At 35.3% G+C, this 23,320-nt stretch overlaps 1 protein-coding gene across 12 annotated transcripts in view; it reads left to right on the forward strand.

Annotated features, from left to right (window-relative positions):
• MPDZ (multiple PDZ domain crumbs cell polarity complex component) overlaps nt 1-23,320 on the forward strand; it is a 264,202-nt gene that overhangs the window by 37,158 nt on the left and 203,724 nt on the right. For all 12 annotated transcript variants that reach the window (XR_003790781.1, XR_003790780.1, XR_003790786.1 and 9 more), the window contains 3 exons: nt 564-730; nt 21,916-22,125; nt 22,609-22,748. Coding sequence is in view for 4 of the 12 variants with exons in the window: in XM_029202750.1 (XP_029058583.1) it covers nt 564-730; nt 21,916-22,125; nt 22,609-22,748 (517 nt within the window). In the remaining 8 variants the exon portion in view is untranslated. The remainder of the gene's footprint in view (nt 1-563; nt 731-21,915; nt 22,126-22,608; nt 22,749-23,320) is intronic.

The raw sequence follows: 23,320 nt of genomic DNA on the forward strand, positions 1-23,320 counted from the left end.
TATCTTACTTTGGGGGTAAGACATTTAAAATACTAAAAAATTGTGTTTTTGAAGGGATATGCATTATTGTGATGTATTTTCAAGTAAATTCACAAATGTACAATGCTTTGCCCCTTAATGTATGAAATTGTCACATTTGGATGTTATAACTCATCAGTAACATTATTCACCTCCACTTATTAGCTATACTTCTAATTTTTCTTACATATAAGTTTTTTTAAAAAGTGGAAATGTCAGCATTTACAAGATGACAGAGTGTTTGGTTTTCATTAGAGATGAAATACCTGGTATTGGAACTCAAATATGCTTCATCTGAATTAGTTTCTGTACTTTACAATTAGTTGCATGTAGCATACACTATAACCAGTTTGCTGCTGTCAAACTTTCTTACTAGAGATTTCAAGGTTTGAAGAATATATTCGTAGTGACATGTTTTAGACCCTTCTTTTTTTTTCTGAGTCAATTTTGAGCTCTGGAAAGGAATAGCTTTAGGATTTCTATAAGGATGGTTTGATGCCTGTCTTTCAAATCCTGTTACTGTCTAATGCTGCTCTTTGGTTTAGACAAAAATCGGGCCCTGCAGGCGGCAGAGCGCTTGCAGGCCAAGCTGCGGGAGCGCGGGGATGTAGCAAATGAAGACAAACTGAACCTTCTCAAGTCAGTGTTGCAGAGCCCACTCTTCAGCCAGATTCTGAACCTGCAGACTTCTGTACAGCAGCTGAAAGACCAGGTAAGACATGGTGCACTCACAGGAGGCCTTTGTGGTGTTACATAGAGCTTGTGAAAGTCTCGTGTTTTTCTGAAAGGCTGATTTTTGTATGTGTTAATGAATAGTTAATGAAGTCATTTAAGCCAGCGGTCCCCAACCTTTTTGGCACCAGGGACCGGTTTCGTGGAAGACAGTTTATCCACGGACGCGGGGGGTGGGGTGGGGATAGTTCAGGCAGTAATGCGAGCGATGGGGAGCGGTGGGGAGCGACAGAGGGAGCTTCCCTCGCTCACCCGCCGCTCACCTCCTGCTGTGCGGCCCGGTTCCTAATGGGCCGTGGGCCGGTACCAGTCCGTGGCCCGGGGGTTGGGGGCTCCTGATTTAAACCTCCAAATGAGACATTCAGATTAACTGTGGCTTCCCCCCACGCCCAGTTATTTTTGTGACAGTTGTTGCAGTGTATTGTAGATGATATGACATTGTGTTGAAGGCTGTTGAAGGCTGTGTGGATACGGAAGAATGAGTTCCTGCAGGAGAAGGGGATGATGAAAATATGTTTAGGGTGGATGACTGTAACTTGGTTTCCATCATCACTAGGACTCATGGTTCATGTGATCTTGCTCATTCAGATTCAGACACTCAGTAAACTTACATGATTTCAGATGAGCCCGGATTTGCATGTGTAATCATGTATGTGAGGAAGGGAAATCACCTCTATTTTGACAGTAAACGGAGTAATTACATTGTCATCAGTTAGAGGAATTGCAATTCTCACTTCTGAAAAGAGTGTAAGTAGCAATTGCTCCCATGACAGCCTCAGATGGTGATAAACATTAGGACTTCTAAATGTAACACAATGTTTTATTCCTGTAAAAATTATGAATATTAAAAAGTCCTGGCATTTATATTAAAATTGAAACATATCACAATGACAGAATGAAAACTGGAGTCAGATGGTCTTTGAACTTACTTAATCACCATTTCTCAGATTTTTAAAAAATATTTTTTAAATGGTTGCTATCCTCACAAGGTTTGAAGTCAGTCTAATTATGTCTTTAGTCCAAGTTAATACTCATTCTGATGTTTTTAGCATTAATCTGATGTTTATGGATGACTTGCTAACAAATATTCTGCCTTAAAAGTTTAAAATGAAACCTATAGACTAGTTTCATAATTCAGTGAAAGAACAGCTCCAATTAACAAAAAAACCCAAAATATGCCAAATGCAAAGAGAACAAATAGTAGCAACAGAGAAAGAATTTTAGTGTCATATAACTTCTTAATCTAGATATTTTAGTAGCCCCCCCCCAAAATTAAGTAAGTAGATCAAGAAGAATGTCTAAAAATATTTTTCTCAAGTGAATTTCTACCTAATGATTTTAAAAGTTATGGCCATGAATTAAGAAAAAGAGGTAGTTTCATTATATGTAGTTGTGTTTGTTTCCTTTGTAAATTATTGAAAAGATTAGTTTTAGGTACTCATTTTCAAAATGAATTGGCACACTTTTGGAGAAACCAATATCATGAATATTAGTGTAATTATGGTGTGGAAAATTATCTGGTTTTTAAAGAGTGTGAAGATGTCTCCCCTTATTGTATTATGTGAAAATATGATTAGAATGAGATGAAAAGTTGCAAGAAAAAGTACTAGTAAGTGTGTTAGGGAATACCATTAGTCCAGTGAGGCAACTGTTGAAATTTCCCTGCTAGCCAGCCTTATGTAAGGAGAATAGCTTTCATACTTACCATGTCTGCTGAAAGGAGGAGAGAAATGGGCCTACTTGTTGTTGAGCTTGTTTTGTCTTTTCGAAATGGAAGTAGAATATGGGCTCTAAAACTGTTTGGGTCCCACATGATTCAGCTGAAATTTCTTTGGAAATTATTGAGCATAATATTATTGAGCCTCATAGTCTAGGTCTGTGGACAGTGTCATCTCATTGTATTAAATGTTAGAAGCTAGTATACAGTTGACCCTTGAACGCCATGGATTAGAACTGCACATAGATGTACTTTCTCTTCCTTATGACGTTTCTTAATAGCATTTTCTTTTCTCTAGTTTACTTTATTGTAGGAATACAGTATATAATACATAGAACATACAAAATATGTGTTAAGTGACAGTTTATGTTATGGGTAAGAGTTCCGGTTAACAGTACGCTCTTAGTAGTTAAGTTTTGGGGGATTCAGAGTTATACGTGGATTTTCGACTGCGTGTGGGGTGGTGCCATGCCCCTACCCTCTGTGTTGTTCAAGGGTCAACTGTATTTCAAGGCTACGTAAGCTGTGATGTTTGTGAATTCTGTAGGCGTGTCTTACATGACTTTGGACTTTTTGGCTCATTGGTCACCCCTTCAAATACTGAAAGGGACCAAAGAAACCATCTGTTCTTCCTCCTGCTTATTACAGCAGAGTGGTTTAGAAGAGTAGAACCAGAGCTACAACTCATGCTTCTTGGCTGCCAAGGCACAGCCCTTTCCCTTATTTGACCCTGCAGCTTATCTCACATCTCCCCCTGCCCCCAAGGGTAGAAATGCCCTAGATGCCATGACTTTATGTCGGTTGAAACTATTGATAATTTCCCACATTTTTTGTGACTCTTCACTTTACTCTCCGTTCTTTACCAATTCAGTTTCATTTGTTAACTTAACCAATTTCTTTTACTTGCGTGACTAGAGAAAATTTTCAAAAACTTAAAATAATATTTTCTGTTTTAAAGTTTAAACATTAAATATTCTAGACGTTATCATGTTGGATTTAAATTTGCTATATAGTTTACCAACTGCTAATTTATTGATATTTATAATTTAATATTTAAGTAATGCATCTAAGGAGTGACATTTGGTTTGTGTTTTTAATCTAGTAGCTACACAAATCTGATGCATGTCTAGCTTTTATTTATTATCTTATACCTAACTTACGTTTTCAAATGTATAGTTTTATATGCACAATAGGAGCAAGTTACCATTTCCATCTTTTTTATTATTACTGGAAATGTTGACCCCTTTGATTTTCCCCTGCCATCATTCTGTCTTTTAAAAAGCAAAGGGAGGGAATAATTGAAAAGCCCAAGGTATATGCACCATATTGGGAACATGATCATATTGTTGCATTAATGACAGATGCCGACATGCCATGTTGAATTAAGCCTACTATTTTTTTCCCTTCAGATCCTTCCCATTACTTATATTCAATAATGTTTAATTTTTCCAATTTGCTTCTTCCGTATTAAGACTGCCCTTAGAAATCAAACTGTTTCCCTTTGGCAAATTAAACACTTGACAGGTGTGTAACTGAGAGGGCAAAAAAGCCATGCCCTGAAGGGATGTGCTATTTAAATATTGTCAAAAATATTAACAGGTCTGAGAGTATAATTGATGCCTCTGTTTAACTCTGCCACATTGTGTATTGTTTTAATGCCAGCTAAAAGGATGTGTGCTATTAAACCTGAATAATCTCTAATAGCTCCAGTTCATTTCCTATTGCATGATTCCTGTTTAAGTGAAGAGGGGAAAAAAAAGGGAACTGTGACTTTGTGTCATTGATCTGTCAAATGCAAATTCTCAAGTAGTGTCCTCACTGTCACCTAGTCATCAGGGCTAATAACTGCAGGGCTTAATGCATATTCATGACAAAAATCCAGCTATTGTGGAGGAAATAAATATGTTAGCAGTTTAATAATAGAAACTTGTCAGCCACGAGGATATTGGATTTGAATATTTATTCCGTGACGTTTCTCTATTCCAATATAGGTGGATGCTGCTTTCCTGATTAATTAATCGCCTTGCTTTCTGAATTAACTATGGGCACTAAGTTAAATGTCTTTTTATCCTGAGTTTTTTATAGGGAAACTCTGAATTAAAATGATTAATTTCATTAGAAAGTTAGAATTGATATTTAAAAGTTAGAATTAATATTTAAAAATTGTCATTGCTAAGATTTTTAAAAAAAATTATGGCCACAGAGACCAAGTCCAACATTGAAAAAATGATGTGGATGTGCAGGCTACAAAAGCTGCTGATATGGAAGACTAGCCTTGGGGGTATAGAATATTCTGGAGGTTTCTCCGTGTCAGTGATTTCCAGCCTTTTTGGAGTATGACAGTTGTTATTTTGTTGTTGTTCTTGTTTGATATTTCCAGATTCCTGGTTCATTAACCTTTCTCCCAGGAAAGTGTTGGCTTACATATATATCATCTAGATGCATAGTGTATTTACACACAAAATTAAACCAGATTTTTCCAAGTTTTTCTTTGGAAATTTCCAAGTTTTTCTTTGGAAATTTTATGACATCTCTTGAAATAATTGGAGAGATGCTGATTTAATATAGAATCAGTGTTGAAAATTACTGTTCAGTGTAGATCACAGTAATTCAGTCCATCTTTTTCATTTTTATTCTTGGAAAATACGGTCTTCATGGTATAAAATTGTGGTTTTATATATGTGTGTTCCTAAGTTTTATCTGTCCACATTCCAAAAAGAATTTGGAACAACTCCTGAAGGCAAAGCATCCTGACTAATAGATGATTCAAAGGTAAATCTAAATAAAGATCAAATAAAAATATTAGACAATTAGATATACCAAGAATCTTGGGTTGCTAAAATTTAGTATAGAATTTATTTCTCATTTCCCAGGACAAAGGCAAAAAAGAACCAGATAATTATATATTGCTCAACGTGAGACATCATTCTATGAACCAGATTTCCCCTTGGCAATGGGAACATTATGGGAGCTCATGGTTATTTTATAGAAAGCTCATAATCATTTATTAATAAACCTTGTTGAACACCTAAAATAATCAAAAACACAATGAATAAGTAAGGTGGAGGTTCTCACCATCTAGAGGGAAATATAGAACATGTATAGTCTTATGTAATTACATAGAAAAACAAGAATGTGAGTGGTATAAGAGGAAGAAAGAGGAAGAAATTACTAACTTTGATTAGAGGAAAACTAAACTTCACACTGGAAGTAACATGTAAAATAGGTCTTGAAAATGAGTAGGAGTTTTCTGCAGAGATGGAGGAAGTTATTTCAGGTAGTGGAAACAGTGGTTAGAAGAGTATAGAGCAGTTCTCAAATGGGGATTTTACATTCTCCCTCTCCAGGGGACATCGGGCAATATCTGGAGAGACTTTTGATTGTTGCAGCATGTGGGCTGTGGGGGCCATTGCTACTGGCACGTAATGGGTAGAGTCCAGGGATGCTGCTGAACATCCTCAGTGTAAAGGATAGCCCCTCAAAACAAAGAAGTGTGGGGTTTAGGGGCTGTTCAGTGCTGAGGTTGAGAAACCCTGGTACAGAGTCACATACATACCTGTATTATCAGAGCGATAGAATATGTGAGGCTATTGGCAAGAGAGGAAACTTTGGAGCCAGATTATAAAGGATTTATTAAGGTAAGATTTTTTTTGTTGTTTTTTGAGTTTTTTTCTTTTTTTTGGCTTGGTTTTTATCATCTTTGCTCTTTTGCATTCAGCTTTCTATGTCAAATTTTATTGTATCAAGTTGAAGTTGTATCAACTTGATCTTTTAACCACACTATTAAATACAGTCTTTTAACAATCATTTTATTTACGTATTTTTATTTCTCCACATTTTAAAGGTTGTAGTAAAAACACACAGCATAAAACGAAGGTATAGGTTTTAATGACATTTTTGATGGATAAGACCCTCAATTATAATTGTAAAACACGTGACTTATACTTCAAAGGACTATTTCTTTCATCTTTCTAAGAATGAAATACACTAAGAATACGCACTAATTTAGCGACGGCTTTTCTGCAGAAGAGTACATGAAGTAATGTACCCCATGTATTTTTTTTCTTATACTGTCTTAAAACAGGAGCGCACTTTATAGAACCTAAAGAAACAGGTAGTCAGTGTGTCCTAGGGTTACTTTCAAATATCTGACATAAGCAGAGGGTATTGGGTGAAACACCACCATCCTGAGGCCTGCCCAAAGAGCCACTCTTCTGTGTTTGTAGGACTGATACATCACGTTCGTGGCCAAAGTGTTGAGGTGTGCTGCTTTTAAGCAGTAACATCCTCACCTCTGACACTTTCTTACATTTATGTTTTTTAGGTTGTTGGAAAGTTGAGAATTTTGATAACTGAGTACTTGGTTGCTCTCTTTTGACTTCGGTCGTCAAAAAGATGCTGTTTTGTGTAATTCATGTCTCAAAGAGCAGAGATGCCTGTATTTCCTCAGCTTTATTTTATTACTTAGGTAAAAGATGAAAACATAACCCTTGTGTGGATGGTTTCTAATTTGAGACTGAAATGAAGATAATTCACCTGTAGGCTTGCTGTCAGGAAAGGGGAAATGGCTACTCTCTCCCAAGAATGCCTAGGTTAAATTATGACTGGGTGTGGGGGAAGGGGAATGGAGAGAAAGAAGATACGCCAGATACGCCTCAACCCCGTTAACAGGAAGTATGAGAAATCGACTGGAATTCTTCCCAGTTGATGTTTTCTGTGGAAATGAAAAAACTGTTTTTCTTACCCCTGAAACGGTTTTGCTTTTATGAGAGAGCATTGCAGCCGCCTAACAGGGAAGTGTCTGTTTCTTGAGACTTCAATGTACGTTATCTAGGAGAAGTTATGAGAGGAGGAGTTGAGTCTCATGTTTTTACATTTACCATAAAGTTTATTTACTGTAGGAATTTCAAATACTTTATTTTTGGTACAATAACAGCTTTTAAATGTTTGTTCCTTTAACTAAAAGTTTGTAAATATAGAGCCTTTGAAGGGACTAAAATTCTTGTTTTATCCTGGGCAAGAAGGCAGTGTTCAAGCTTTTTATACAGTGCTGGATTAAAATGCAACACCATCTTGCTATTGGGTATGCATGTGTGTCTAAAACAGCAAATGGTGCTAATTGTATGGTGTTTTTGTGACAAAGTTAAATGGTCTTTGGAGAAGAGGGAAAAAATGTGAAATTTACTGGGTATAATGTAAATCAGTTTTATAACCCAAGAATTTAGAACAATAGAGGTTGATTTGCATTTGAAATATAGCAACAGCAACAAGAACAATTACTTTTAGGAAGCCATTGTGTGCTGTGGACTTTGTCTCATTTAACCAGTCCATCAGCTTTTTGAGATGGGTTTTATCCCCATTTTGTCCAGTGAGGAAATTGGGGTTTAGAGAGGTTATATAACTTAATCTGGACCACACAATTATTCATTGGTAGATTTAGGGGAAGAATCCAGGTCTGTCTGACCCTGAAGCCAATGCTTTTTTTTAACTTCTAATTTACACTGTTTCTAAATCCTAGTTCTGTAATTTAAAGGAGCAAATAAGTTGAAAAAACAGTTAATAACATTCCTAAAGAGAAACGAATTTAAACTAAATCTTTTGTAAATTCAAATTCATTAAGATTTGCCATTTCCCTCAAATTCTCCCACCAGATTTTAATCAGAGGGCCTTTTTAATATAAATCAGAAGTTTCATTCTGCTTTTGTTTATAATTATGCTAGGTTTTAAAGTAAATGAACTGGGTTAAGGTAATAGTGGAATGGAGAGACAGCATGGCAAAGTAACATCAGTCTTCATATGCCCATTTCCATATATTTATACTTGTCTAGAAGGTTTTATTTTTATTTTTCTCTAAGCAGACTGTGAACAGTGAATCAGTTTTATCTTCTGGAAATGTGGGACATAGAAAAAACACTGCAAACATTCTAACATGTCATTTGTCTAGATTTAAAATTTCTGAAATTCGTGATGGCATTTGAAAAAGATAAAGTTACTTAATTTTGATACCTTTACCCCTTTGATGTAGAAAATTTCAGCGTACTTTGATAAGAATATTATTTTTGGTCAAGTTACATTCTGTAAATTTTTTTCCCTTGGAAATTTTGTTAAGAAAGCACAGAAGTGTTGAGATTTAAATAAAGGAAAGACATTCTGCAAATACACATCAACACACATGCCTAGACTAGTGGTGTATATGCTGTGCGCCACTCGCCATTTGTTCTTAACAAGCGTAAACAGGAGTTGTAGAATTCATTTGTTTGGACGTTTGTTTGGAGTCCATTTACTACTTTTGGGATAAAATCCATGCCATGTTCACCTTTGAATACCTTGTCCCTAACACGACACTTTGCTTAAACTCAATAAATGATTGCTTAATTAATGAGTATGTGAATGTTGTTGAATATTTAAAAGTTTTGTGCATTAATAACTTTCCTTGCTAGAGAACGAGTTTTTAACATAAATAAACTAGCCAAATAATTGAAGTTACTTTGAAGACACCTCATTTTTCTCGTAGGAACCATATTGAAAAAGATGTGTCACTCATCATTCATCATCATCATAGCAGTGAACATGCATGGAGTTCCTGCTGTGTGCCAGGAGCTATTCCACGTAGATTTACCTGTTTCATCAGTATAACAAATGTGTAATCAAATGTGTAAAGCACAGGATAATATTTTCCTCATTTTGCAGCTGGGGAAATGGAGGCACAGAGAGGTTAAGTGGGGGAGTGAGTTAGTATCTGAATGCAGGCACGCTGACTCCAGAGCCCAGGTCTTAATCATAGAGCTCTGTTGTCTTTTGTTTCACTGTCCTAAACAGTATAATGAACATAATTTAAGCATTTCCTGGTGATCTAGAGGCCTTCGTTTTGCTGATCTGATCTCAGGTGCTGGCAGTATTGTAGTGTTGTCTTGTTTGGAGACAGACACAATCCAGATTTGTATTCTGGCACTGATATTTGTAAGTAAATGATCTTAAGCCAGAGTTGATTTCTTAAAATGAAAAAATATATATTTATCTTGACTGAGCCCCTTTTTTTTTCCTCCTTTAGTTGTAAAATGGGAACTAAATAACATGGATTTTAAAACTAAGGCATAAGCCCAGTGCTTACCAAGCACTCAATAAATATCAGTTCTCTGCTTATTGCTTCCTCCTCCTATTGAGATTTTATGTTCCAAGGCAGCAACTCTCAGTTTGGCCTCATGACCTCATTACATTGTTAAAAATTACCAAGCACCTCAAAGAGCTTCTGTTTTTGTGGTTTTATCCACCAGTATTTATCAGGTTAGAAATTAAAATTGAGAACTATTGTAAATATTTACTTATTATATTAAAAACAGTAATAAACCGATTACCTTTAAAAATTAGTGAGAAGAGTGGCATTGTTTTATATTTTTGCACATCTCTTTAACGTGGCTCAGTAGAAGACAGTGGATTCTCATGTCTCCTGCCTTTGATCTGTTTGCATTTTTTGTTTTAGTTGATGTATATGAGAAAATCATGCCTCATGCAAGTATCAGTATGTAGCTGGAAAAGGGGAGGGGTATATATAGCCTTTTCAGATGGTTGTGGATATCCTCCTTCAATAGGACACCAAAACTCTTGGTAGTTTCTTAAAGGTTAGTTACAACGTGGAATCTGAAACCAGAACAGTGAACATTTTGTACTCTGTTACAGTAAAATTTGTCTTGTGCTTTGAATTTTTACTTTTATTATCCATGCAGAATTTTATATTATATTGGTCGTCTGGAAAATTTGAAAAATAGAAAAATTACATTTCACATTTCACTATATAGTATCAGAAAGTTACACTTGGCTAATATTGCTTCTGATCTTATCAATGGAGTCTTTAAATTATGGAAAAGTGTCAAGCTCAGGAAGGCAGATGCAAATTTTTCAAAATTCTCATTTTTACTTGAAAGCTCAAATTTTACTACTGGCAACAATTACTGTCGGTTGTTTTCCTTGAAGTGACAAGCATACTTTGTTTATTTTTGAGAAATTGTCTGCCATATACCCAAGCCTGTATAATCATTTTTGGTTTTAAGTCATTTTTTTCAAGTAATATGGTGCCCATGAAAAAAATAGCATAGTTTGCAACTCAAACAATAGTGCTTCTCTTCTGACAATTGTATTTTTTTGTATAGCAGAAGTACTTTATACTTACTTACCATTTTTTTTTTTTACTTACCATTTTTAACAGAGTATTAAAAGGATGTGCGTGCAAGAGTCAATATCGAATAAAATTAATAATTTTTACTACTTCATCAAGAACGTTTTTATTTGATTCAAAGGTGGGGAAATAGACTTGTTCTTGCTGAGAGGAGCTGAAAATAATTTGTTGCCTTTTCTTTCACAGTCTACAACAGACACCGCTTTAATTACCATCCCATCACCTAGAGCCCAATGTCTCGGACATTTCAGATGCTGAATAAGTATTTGAATGAACTAAAGATAGGTCTCATAGAAAATGTAAAATTATGCTTGTTTCATATGCTTGTTTCTGAACCCCCCACCCCGCCCTTATAACTTGCTGTTGCATTTTGTATCTTGTTTAGCTCAGGAACTGTGAGCTACTTTATGTCCAAAATAGTCTGGTCACATTAAGCTAATATGCTTTGAACATGCAACTCAATTTCTTTAATTAGCTTTAAAAATAAGGATCATTAAATCAAGAGTGCCACCATCAATTACTGTGCAAGGGGGTTTGCCTGTTCAATAATGCATCAGAGTTGTGCTCTACTCAGTATTTCACTGAATGATTTATGAAAAAAGAGGCGTCTCTTGGTTCCAAACTTGAAATGGAGCTCTATTATGTATAAGATTTTTTTTCCTGTTATTGCTACCATTTTAGGTGCTGTATTTCATTGAATACTCTCAGCATCCTATCCCTCTTTGCATTTCATATTTGGGATCAGTTCCAGAGAGTGTTTTACAGCATTTTTGTAAATTCACAAGAAAATAAGCACTTTTCTTGCTCTACAAGAAGAAAAGACAAGGTGCAGATTTAAAAAAAAAAAAAAAAGTCTGCATTTCTATGAGGTGCACCTGTTATGGCAGATTCCCCAGAGAGTGCCTTGCTTCTTATTTTTCCATTATGTTGAGGGAGTAACAAACAAACAAAAAATTGGGAAAGTGAACTAGCAATATATGTTTATAAATTTGTTTAAAATCTACCAAAACTAGGGTTGCAAAAGCAGTGGTCATTTTTCTTGTTTAATTCAAGATAATGCATATTTTAGCTTTTAAGTGATAGAAATACAGTATTCATCAAATGTACGTAAGCATTTGGGTTGTTTTATTCTCATTGCTATACTCTGAATTCAGAATAAGTCAAAATAACGGGCCACAAATTAGGTTTGGACAATCTATACAGAAATGCTTTGGGAAATTCAGTTTGATCCTAAGCAGTCATTTTTGTAGACAATAATACAAGTACTTCTGGAAAGATTGATGTTAGCCATGAAAATAGAGCTAATAATGTTAACTTCCTTTTCAGTTAACAACACAGAAGGGATAGATAAAACCTAAGAAGTTAATATTTCAGTATTTTGTAGCAGTTTTTGTTAAGTGAATCTACGTATTTGAAAAGTTTTCTATTGGATTAAACTTAAGTGCATAAACCGCATGCATATGATCAAAATATTAAGATGTTGATCTTGCTGAGTATGTTTGGAATTACATTAATTTTAAAGAATAGGTATTATTATTGAAAAAAGATGAAAACCAATTTATAATTAAAAAAATCTTAGAGCTATATCAGCCTTGTACCAGGGTGGGTCAAACTACTTCAGTGTAAAAGTGTAAGACAGAGTAAAGATTATTTTTTTCTTCTAATTTAGTCTGCAATTAAATGATACAAGCTTCAAAAATGTATAATCTTTAAGGAAGAAAGATCTAGGTGCGCTACAGAGGTCAGAACTCATTTGCTGAGGATTCATCTTGACTTGAGCACTTGTTAAAAGATTTATTCTGGCAATGGGAATTAGCCAGTTGAATCCATATCAAGCCTGTGGAGGGTAATCTATCACAGTAATAGACTACGCTTCATCTTCAGATATCCACTTCTTTATTTTCCTTCACTTGAGGTGAATGCTGGGTAATTGAACTTTAAATTCAGTTTCTGTCAGAGAAGGTTTAGCTTGATACATAGAGGCTATTCCTACTACCTCTTTCTTTAAGAGAAGTGTACGTGTATATCATTCATTGGAGTACCCCAGGTTCTCTGCTCTGATTGTATCACTTACTTTGTAAACTTTAAAAAATTTTGAGAAAAAAACATACAATCAAGCGAAGATTATATGGCTCAAGGATTTTTTACAAATTGAATGTACACATAACCTTCCCCATAAATCAAGGTATAGAAGGTTACCAGCACTCCATAATAATCTCTGTGTCCCCTCAGTCAGTCCTAACTACCCCAAAGGAATCACTGTTTTTTCCAGCCTATTTGAGTTATAGTTGCCGTAGAATATTGTGTAAGTTTAAGATGTACAACGTGATATTTGAAATATTTGCTACCCTTATTTACCAGAGTAAGGCTAGTTAATACATCTGTCCCCTCACATAATTAACCCTTTATGTGTGTGTTAGGTGAAGACTTTTAAAAATCTATTCTCTTAGCAGCTTTCAAGTATATAATACAATATTGTTAACTGTCGTCACCATGCTGTCCATTAGATACCTGGAATTCTTTCATCTTATAACTGGAAGTTTGTATCCTTTAACCAGCATCTCCCCATTTCTCCCAGCCCCTGGCAGCCACCAATCTACTCTTTGTTTCTGTGAGTTTGGCTTTTTTAGATGCCACATATAAGTCAGATCATACACTATTTTGACTTTCATCCCATAGATAAGTATTTGAATTTTATATAATGCAATCTGAGTATATATGCTTTTGTACCTGGCTTCTTTGTCTTCGCTTTGTGTCTGTGAGATTCTTTTTGGTTGTTGTGTGTAGCTGTTGTTCTTTTCATTTTTTTGTTGCATGAATATACTAGAATATATTTTTCCTTTCTTTTGTTGACTATAATTTTGTGGGTTTTCCCCAGTTTTTGGCTGTATTATAAATAAAATTGCCATGAATGTTCTAGCATGTCTTTTGATGTTCACAGTTGAGCATTTCTCTTGGATATTTACTTTAGAGTGAAATTTCTGGGTCTTAAGGTATATATTCAGCATTTGTAGATTCTGCCCAACTGTTTCCCAAAGCAGTTGTAGGTCTGTGCTCTCACTGTAATGTATGAAAATTCTTGTTGTCCACATCATCGCTTATACTTGGTACTGCCAGCTTTAATTTTCTTTCCCCCTCCCCCCCCCCAATTTTAGCCACTCTAGCGGTACTTGTAGTATCACATTATTGTTTTAATTTGCATCTTCCTGACGACTGATGATGTTGAGTACCTTTTCATATGCTTGTTGGTTATTTGGATATCCTCCTTTGTGGAGTTTCTGTTTAAGTTCTTTGCACACTTTTCTATTGTTTTGTCAGTCCTTTTCTCATTGACTGACAAGGGTTTTTTATATATTCTGAATACAGTTTTTTTGTTGGACATATGTATTACAGTTGTCTGTTTCTGCTTTGTGTTTTGCTTTTTGACTCCCATAATTGTATCTTTTGATGACCAGAAAATTTTTAAAATTTTATAATAAAGTCCAATTTCTGAAACCTTCCTGGTGTTTTATCTATTTTATTAATCCTTTTTCTTCCAAAAGTCCAACTTTTGGCTTTCTTTATTGTATTTAAAAAAATTCTTCCTCAATTCTGGTCTAACTTATGTTATTTTCTTCCTTTTTTTCAGATTCGGTATACTGTTTTATTTTAGCTTTTTGATACAGATGCTCAGCTCATTGATTTATTAATCTTTCATCTTTTTCTCTTTTTTTTTTTGCGGTACGCGGGCCTCTCACTGTTGTGGCGTCTCCCGTTGCGGAGCACAGGCTCCGGACGCGCAGGCTCAGCGGCCATGGCTCACGGGCCCAGCCGCTCCGCGGCATGTGGGATCTTCCCGGACCAGGGCATGAACCCGTGTCCCCTGCATCGACAGGCAGACTCTCAACCACTGCGCCACCAGGGAAGCCCCATCTTTTTCTAATATAGCCATTTAAGTCTATGAATTTCTTTCTAAGCATTGCTTTTGCTGCATCCCACAATTTTGGTATGTTGTATCTTCATCATCATTTAATTCAAAATGTTTAAATTTTAATATAATTGCTTTGACCCATGGTTTATTTGGAAATGTATTGCTTAATTGACTAATATATTTTAGCTTTCTTGTTACCTTTCTGTTATTGATTTCGAGCTTAATTTACTGTAATCAGAGGTCATCTGTTCTTTGGGGTTTGTTGACACTTGCTTTTTGAACTACCTATAGTCTATTTAGATAAATATTTCCTTTGTATTTGGAAAGAATTCAGCATCCAGCAGTTGTTGAGTGCAATGTTCTATATTTGTCAATTAGGTCAACTTTATTTAGAATGTTGTTCAGATCTTCTATATCCTTATTGATTTTTTTTCATTCTGTCAGTTACTGAGAGAGATTTGTTGTAAACTCTAATTATGATTGTGGATTTGCCTATTTCTTCTTTGGATTCTGAGTCCTTTTTGCCCTACCTGTTTTTTTTTTTCCTTAAAGATTTATTATTTATTTGTTTGGCTGCACTGGGTCTTAGTTGTGGCACACGGGCTCTTCGTTGTGGTGTGCGGGCCTTCCTGTAGTTGTGTCACGCAGGCTTCTCTCTAGCTGTGGCATGTGGGTTTTCCTCTTCTCTAGTTGTGGTGCGCAGGCTCCAGGGTGCGTGGGCACTGTAGTTGTGACCTGCAGGTTCCAGAGCGTCTGGGCTCCGTAGTTTGCGGCACGTGAGCTCTATTTCAGGCATGAGAGCTCAGTAGTTGTGGCGCGCAGGCTTAGTTGCCCCGCAGCATGATGTGGGATCTTAGTTCCCTGAGCAGGTATCAAACCCGCGTCCCCTGCATTGTCAGGTGGATTCTTTACCCCTGGACCACCAGGGAAGTCCCTGCCCTACCTGTTTTGAGATTATCTTTTTAGATTACTAAGACTTTTTTCTTTCTGTTGAATTGACCCTTTATGAATTGTCCCTTTTTATCTTCAGTGATGCTTCTTAAAATCTACTTGTCTGATATTAGTTTAGCTGTATCAGGCTTCTTTTGGTTAATGTAAGTGTTGTGTATCTTTTTTCCATCTTTCTACTTTCATCTTTTCTGTATCTCTTTTATTATTAATCTGTGTCTTTGGTAAACAGTATACGTTTGGATTTTACTGTGTTATCCAATCCGACAATTTCAGTCTTTGAGTATTTAACCCCTTCATATTTAATGTAATTATTGATAAATTTAAATTTGACATTTTTGTTTTATTACTCTTTTTTGCCTTTTTTGTATTAGTTGACTTTTTAATATTATCTTTTTCTTCTATTAGCATGTTATTTATACTTCATTTTATTATTCTTTTATTGGTCACCCTAAAGATTACAGTCAGTATCCTTAACCTATTTGAATTAACTTAAAAAAAATTATTTTGAATTAAGTATAGATTCACAGGAAGTTTTCAATATAGTATATGTATAGTCCTATGTTTATTTCACCAAGTTTCCTCCAATGGTTACATCTTAATTATAGTAAAATATCATACCACAAAACTGATACTGGTACAATGTGTGTTAATTTTTTCAATTTGTGTCATTTTTTCCCACTTGTATAGATTTGTGTAACTACCACCACCATCTAAATACTGATCTATTCACCACCACAAAGACCTCCCTTCTGCTACCCCTTTATATTCATATCCAGCCCCCTACTCCACACCATTCCTAACCCTGGCACCCTTTTCCATCTCTATAATTTAATCAATTCAAGACTCTTATAAAAATATAATCATAATGTATGTGACAGTTTGAGATTTTTTTTTTCACTCAGCATAATCCCTCCAAGTTTCTGTGTATCTTAATATTTTGTTCCTTCTTGTTGTTGAGTATTATTCTGGGTATGGATGTACTTACTGGGGGACATTTTGTTGGTTTCCAGTTTTTTACTCTTATAGGTGAAGCTGCTATGAGCAATTATGTACATGTTTTTGTGTGGACATATGTTTTCATTTCTCTATAATAAGTGCCCAGGAGTGCAACTGCTGGGTCATATGGCAAATATGCACTGAGGGTTTTTTTCAGAAACAGCCAAACTGTTTTCCGGAGGGGCTCTCCTGTTCTGCATTCCTACCAGCAGTGTATGAGCGTTCCGTTTTCTCCACATCCTCACCAGCATGTGCTGTTGTTTAGTTATCCTGTTAGGTATATAGTGATATCTTTCTGTGCTTATAATTTGCATTTCTCTAACAGATAAGATGCTGAACGCCTTTATGTTCTTATTTGCCATCCATGTATCCTCTTTGGTGAAATGTCTCTTTGTGTCTTTTGTTCATTTTTTAATTGGATTTTTTGGATTCCTGAGTTTTGAATTTTCTTTATATATTCTAGGTATGAGTCCTTCATCAGATATATATATCCTTAACTTGATTCTACTTTAATTAGTACTTTCACTACTTCCTGGAAAATTCAAGGAACTTAATACCTTTCACCCCATTTACCCTACTCCTATATTTTGTGTAATTATTCACATAGTTTAATTTGACATGAATTTAAAACTTCAGAACTTTTCGATTATGTGTTGTAAGCAATTTCTGTTGATTTACTCACATTTTTAAACCCGTTTTTGTGCTCTTCAGTTTTTTTCTGCATTAGGGAAATTCTATCAGGGATCATTTTCTTTTTGCATAAGAATTTATATTGGTATTTCTTTTGTACAAAACTGAGACAGTACTTTGTGTGTTGAGTATGTATGTGGGGGGTTGTTCTGAAAATGTCAGGTTGTCAGTTCTTTTAATTTTTAAGTTCTCTTCTGTCTTTCAGTGATTAACTTGAGAAGTCAGATGTCACCTTTATTCTTTGAATATAAGGTCTGTTTTTGCTCTGGTGGCTTTTAAGATCTTCCCTCTGTCTTGGCTTTCAGCTGCTTTACCGCTGTGCTATCATAGACAGCCTGGAGGCTGGACACCAATAATCCCTCCTTTCTGGTATTTGTGCTCTTGTGTGATACCTTCTTGAGTATGGGCTGGCATTACTGATTTAGTTCTAATGAATAGAATATGGCAGAAGTGATGGTTTCCTTTTGATCTTTTAAAGTTTTTTTTTAAAACAGCTTTTTATGCAGATTTTCCAATGATCTCAGTGGAAGGGTTATTCTGATACAGTTATTTCCACAGGGTGAGCTTAATTGTACATAGAACTAAAGAGAATTTTTGTTTTCTTGGGATGCTCTTATAGAAGAGGCAGCTCTCTTAGTACACGTCCATATAAGTTGTTTGCTACGTAAAAAGATGCTGTCCTTTTCTCCTGTAGTGCATATTGACTGATGCCCAGAGCACTAAACACTTGTTCAGTCAGATATTTTCTTGTCTCTTTGCTTTCGTAAGTGTATATTTATTAAAAAGTCATTTTAGAGCTAGTTATGCAAGTCATAATATTTTTATATTTGTGTGGCTTTATTATGTAGTATAAAAGTTATGACAAAAGATATTTTTCTGTGAAAAGCTATTTAAATTCATTTTAAAGACTACACAGATGAATTGATAAAACAATTGTTGGTGAGTTGGTTGTGTTAGAGGGAACTGTGAAACACTGAAGAAAAATATCCTAAAAATCTGGAAGGCTTCTATCCTGAAATTGTTTCCCAAGTGTCCAGATTCTTGCTTCACCTTGTAAAGAGGCTGAATTTGAAAAAAAAGTCCATATTATATGAATGTGGTTTATATAAGAAAGAGGGTGGAACCTCCCATATATCAAGATATTTGTGAATATGTGTGTGTGTTTTAAGTTAAAATAACGTGCTTAAGTTGTATATTTGTCCTTTGTTACGATTTTTGCTTTATCTGACCTTTTAGAGTAAGTGAACCTTTTGCTGGTTCTGACTACATCTTATAATAGAGCTCCTCCTGTCCTTCTAAATACTGAGATGGTGTTCCATATTACCCTTTCACAAAGAATTTGGTAACTTTTTAATTGAATACCTTACATGGTTTTTATTAATTTATGTTTTAGTGTTAACACTAATTAGAATCCATAAATTAATACATGTTTATTTACTAAGAACATAAAAGACCTTTTTAGACTGAAATAGCCAGAAGCTAAACAGAGAACAGAAAATTATGTGGTGACTCTTGCTCATTTACTAGCAACTTCCATAAATAATACAGATTGTTTACCTGTATGTAAAAATCAACAGATAGTTGTGTTTTCTTTTGTTTATTTTATATTCTATAAACCAAGATGGGAGTCAAGTTCTTTTTATTAAACATTTATACTGTGTCTGTTATGAACAGACCTATCATGGCAAAGAAGATTCATTCTTGTTCTTCAAAGAGATTATAGTTCAGAAAGCCATTTTAATAAAGCTATGGCAGAATCACAAGGTGCCTTTGTGCTATGGGTATAAATTTTCAAAGTTAAAAACAAGCCTTTTGTATAACGGTATAATTAAATTTTAGTTTTTACTTATGTGATTTCTTTGCTTTTACATTTACGTAGACCTCAGTGGCTGGGAGGAGATAGGAGGAGTCATTGTCATTTGTTAACCTTTAACAAATTTGTGGAAGACAATCGATATTCAATATCATATAGCTTTATATGCATATATAACTTTACTCTTGGAATGCCTTCACACCTTGTCTTGCATAGTGTCAGAGCTTCTGTTTCACCAGTTAACTTCACACAGACAGACTCTTTGTGCTTATAATGTGATTTGTTCATCCTAGCTCACTGTAGCAAAACTCCAAATATTTTTTCCCTATGCAAACATACCATCGGCATTAGGTCCTGGTGTGTGGGATCCTCAGCCTGTCACAGATTTCATGATGCCATCTGCTTCAACCTGAACAGTGTATCTTCTGCTGGCAGATTTTATTGAAGTTGCCATGCTCAGGTTTAAAAAAAAATCAGGTTTGGCATAAGAAGCTTACTTTTGAAAAAATAATAATTGATCATGCCTGCTGTAGATTTTAAAATAAGCATTTGAAAGGATTCCCAAAAGCCTCTTCCTCAAATACCTTGATCTCTTTTACATCTGTGGTTGTAGATAGCCAATAAAATGGTGAATTACTGGTAACTTTGGTAAGTTACTGAGTTTCCTGTTTTATTTTTTAGGACAGGTAACAAGCTTAGGCATGGATTGGTGACATAAATTGTGAAATATTTTGATTGCTTCTGTCAGTGGAAGATATTTACTAATGTCTCATTTCCAGAAATGATTGTTTGCTATCTGTACAATACGAACATGATAGTAGCGCCATGATGAAAAAATCTAGGTCATAATCTACTTACTAGGTGTGTGACTTTGTGTAATTTTGTCATCTGTAAAATGGTAATAGTGATTCTTGGAGGGTCATTGGGCAGATTAGATCAGAGTGGGTCCTTAAAAATGGATAAACATTTATTCTGCAGATGGATATTGAATGCCAACTCCGTGCAAGACACTCTCCTAGAGGATGAGGATATAATAGAGAATAAAAGAGTCACATTCCTCCACTGGAGAATTCTACATTCTAGTCTGTCTCTGCAGATTGGGATGGAAGCTCCCTGACAGCAGGGTGCATGCCAGGCAATAATAAGCCCCATGAAGAAAAACAGGGCAGTGTCAGCTCATGGAGCGTAATGGTGGGACGCAGTCTTAGTTAGGGTTGTCAGGGAGGCCTTCTCTGAGGTGATGTTGAGTGCACTTGGATGAACTAAAAATGTAAGCACGTAGATACTTGGGAGGAGGACATACTTGGCTGCTAGAGAGAGCAGCTTGGCAGTTGGAGGAACAAAAGTGGTTAGTATAGCTGGAGCTTTGTGAGTGAAGGACAGAGTGCTGGGAGATGAGCTTAGAGAGTGATCCAAAAGTGTCATTGCTATAACTTTTCTTACGATTAATTGTAAATTAAAAGTTACATTCCAGATACCCTATAGAAATACAAAATTAGGATTGACTCTTTGCACTGTTTTAATAATTGCTTAGCTTTAATGTAATATTTATTATTTATATTTATTATTATTTAATATTACTATATTAATGTCAATATGATTTTATATAAGATATTCTATAAATATATTAATATTTAATAATATATTATTATTTATTATTATTAGATTATTTAGCTTTGTATAGCAGGCACATACAAGTAATTATAGAATATTTTGTTGTTGTTCATTCATATCATTGTACCTGGAGTTAACCATACTGTGAGGTTTGAGGGCATAGTCCTCCAGACTGGAAGCTCTGCCCTAGACTTGTGCCACCAACAGCAAGGAGTTAAGCTCCAAATACAAAGTTGGAAGGAAGAGTCCACACAAGACCACCCTCACTTTTGATTCCAACTGCACGTTCAGGAGGTTTCCCAAAGCACGCTCAGGTTCAGTAATTCATTAGAAGGACCTATAGAACCTACTGAAAGCTGTTAAGACTCATGGTTATGGTCTGTTATAGGGAAAGGATACAGGTCGAAAGTTAACCTAAGAAAGAGATGCATAGCACTGAATCTGAGAGGATTCCAGATGTGAAGCTTCCATGTTCCTCAGGAAGTGTTCCCTTCCCAAACTCGATGTGTGACAGTATGCGTGGAGTATTGCCAACCCAAGAAGCTCACCTGAGCTTGGTGTTCAGAGTTTTTATTGGGACATCATTTCATAGGCATGATTGATTGCCCATGTGAGATGACTTAGTTTAAGAATTTGAGAGGATATCATGTGGCCTTGGGGCCCACCGTGAATAACAGAGACACTTCTATCATCTGGGAAATTCCAAGGGTTTAGAAGTTACTTACTGTGAGGTAAGGACAAAGGCCAGGTTTCTTTCTGGGAAAGACCAAATTCTTTACTGCATAGGTTGTTATAAAAATTCAAGCAATATGGTAAGTTAATGGCCTTCTGGAATCCCATCTCTTGGGGACAACTAGTGTTCTGTTGGTGGTTTGGTATATATTCTTCCAGATGTTTAATACACACGTAAACATTTTTTGAGTGTACATTGAATTGTACTATACTTACTGTTATTGTTCAAAAACTAGGCTTTTTCACTTAAAAACATATGTCTGGATGTGTTTTTGTGTGTGTTTTAATGAGTACCTTGAACTTGAACACTGCTTCTTTTCACTTAATTAGTTTTAAAAACTTTTTCCACCTAAAAAATAGTGCTGTGTTGAACATCCTTACATTTACATCTTTGTGTATTTTTCTAATTTTTCTCCTTGAAATAAATTTCTTGAAATAGAGTTGCAGAATAAAAGGGTATGGACATTTTGAAATTTCATAGGTACTTCATTATTACCTCTCTTGGGATGATTCCTATGAAATAGTTTATGGAATGACAAAGTTGTTAATAGTCTCCATATTACTCTTAGGTAAACATTGCAACTCCCACAATTTCAAATGTTGAATGTGCCCACATTCCACATCTCAGCCCAGCTGTAATTCCTACTCTGCAAAATGAATCATTTTTATTATCCCCAAATAATGGGAATCTGGAAGTTCTTACAGGATTGGGTACTGCACACATCAATGGGAAACCTGCTTGTGATGAATTTGATCACCTGATCAAAAATATGGCCCAGGTAAGAGCATTTCTTCCTGATAGTTAATGATAGAATATATAATAATATCTTAAGAATGTAATCAAATCCTGGATAATTTGAAGAATACTTATATATATTTACATTATGTAAGTTAAATATATACATTAAATATATATCAAGTATATTTAAAATATATATTATATTCTTATTTATGAAGACATTTATAATATCTGAAAAAATTGGAATGACAAAGATGTAGAATTTATGTGGGTTTAGGTGATTCTGAGATTTTTCTGTTCCTTTTTTAAATTATCATATTTTAAACTGAGCATTATATGTTATGTTTCAGAAATATTCTTCAGGATAAATGTCTCATTCTAGGTGATGAGTGATAAAGTTTATCTTAGAAAAAAATATTTTTAATTTCTTTTTTTTTAAAGAACAGATTAATGCCACTAATAAGATGATTGCAAGTGCAGTGATTTGCATTTAATTATATTTCTTGCTTTTTTTCCTGAACAGGGTCGCCAAATAGAAGTTTTTGAGCTCCTCAAACCTCCATGTGGAGGCCTTGGGTTCAGTGTTGTGGGACTAAGGAGTGAAAATCGGGGAGAACTGGGGATATTTGTGCAGGAGATCCAGGAGGGCAGTGTGGCCCAAAGGTGAGACTGTCACTGTGTCTTTTCTGTTTTTGTTTTTGGGTTTTTTTGCGGTACGTGGGCCTCTCACTGTTGTGGCTTCTCCTGTTGCGGAGCACAGGCTCCGTACTCACAGGCTCAGCGGCCATGGCTCACGGGCCCAGCCGCTCCGCGGCATGTGGGATCTTCCCAGACCGGGACACGAACCCGTGTCCCCTGCATCGGCAGGCGGACTCTCAACCACTGCGCCACCAGGGAAGCCCCTCTTTTCTGTTTTTGATACCACATTCAGAAGGTACTGCTCACCTTGGGAGAATTTCAAGGAACAAAAATGAATAAAAACAGACAAAAAACTGAATACAATCTGTTATTAATTAGTTTTTAGAGATCATTAAATTCTTAACATTGCTACGATAAAAAGAAAGTCCTTTGAAAGGAGAGTTACTTTTAAATTTTGTCATAACTTAATCATTTTTTAGTAAGGAAAGAAAAATTTGACTAGGGCAGTACTCTCATTGCTATTAAATGGGCTGTTTTTGATTAGATTTTAAAATTACTTTATAGAAAAGTATACAAATGGCCTTTGATAATTTGAG

Source organism: Monodon monoceros, unplaced genomic scaffold, assembly GCF_005190385.1.
Source record: "Monodon monoceros isolate NGI ecotype Baffin Bay Population unplaced genomic scaffold, NGI_Narwhal_1 Super_Scaffold_5, whole genome shotgun sequence".
Lineage (NCBI taxonomy): Eukaryota > Metazoa > Chordata > Mammalia > Artiodactyla > Monodontidae > Monodon > Monodon monoceros.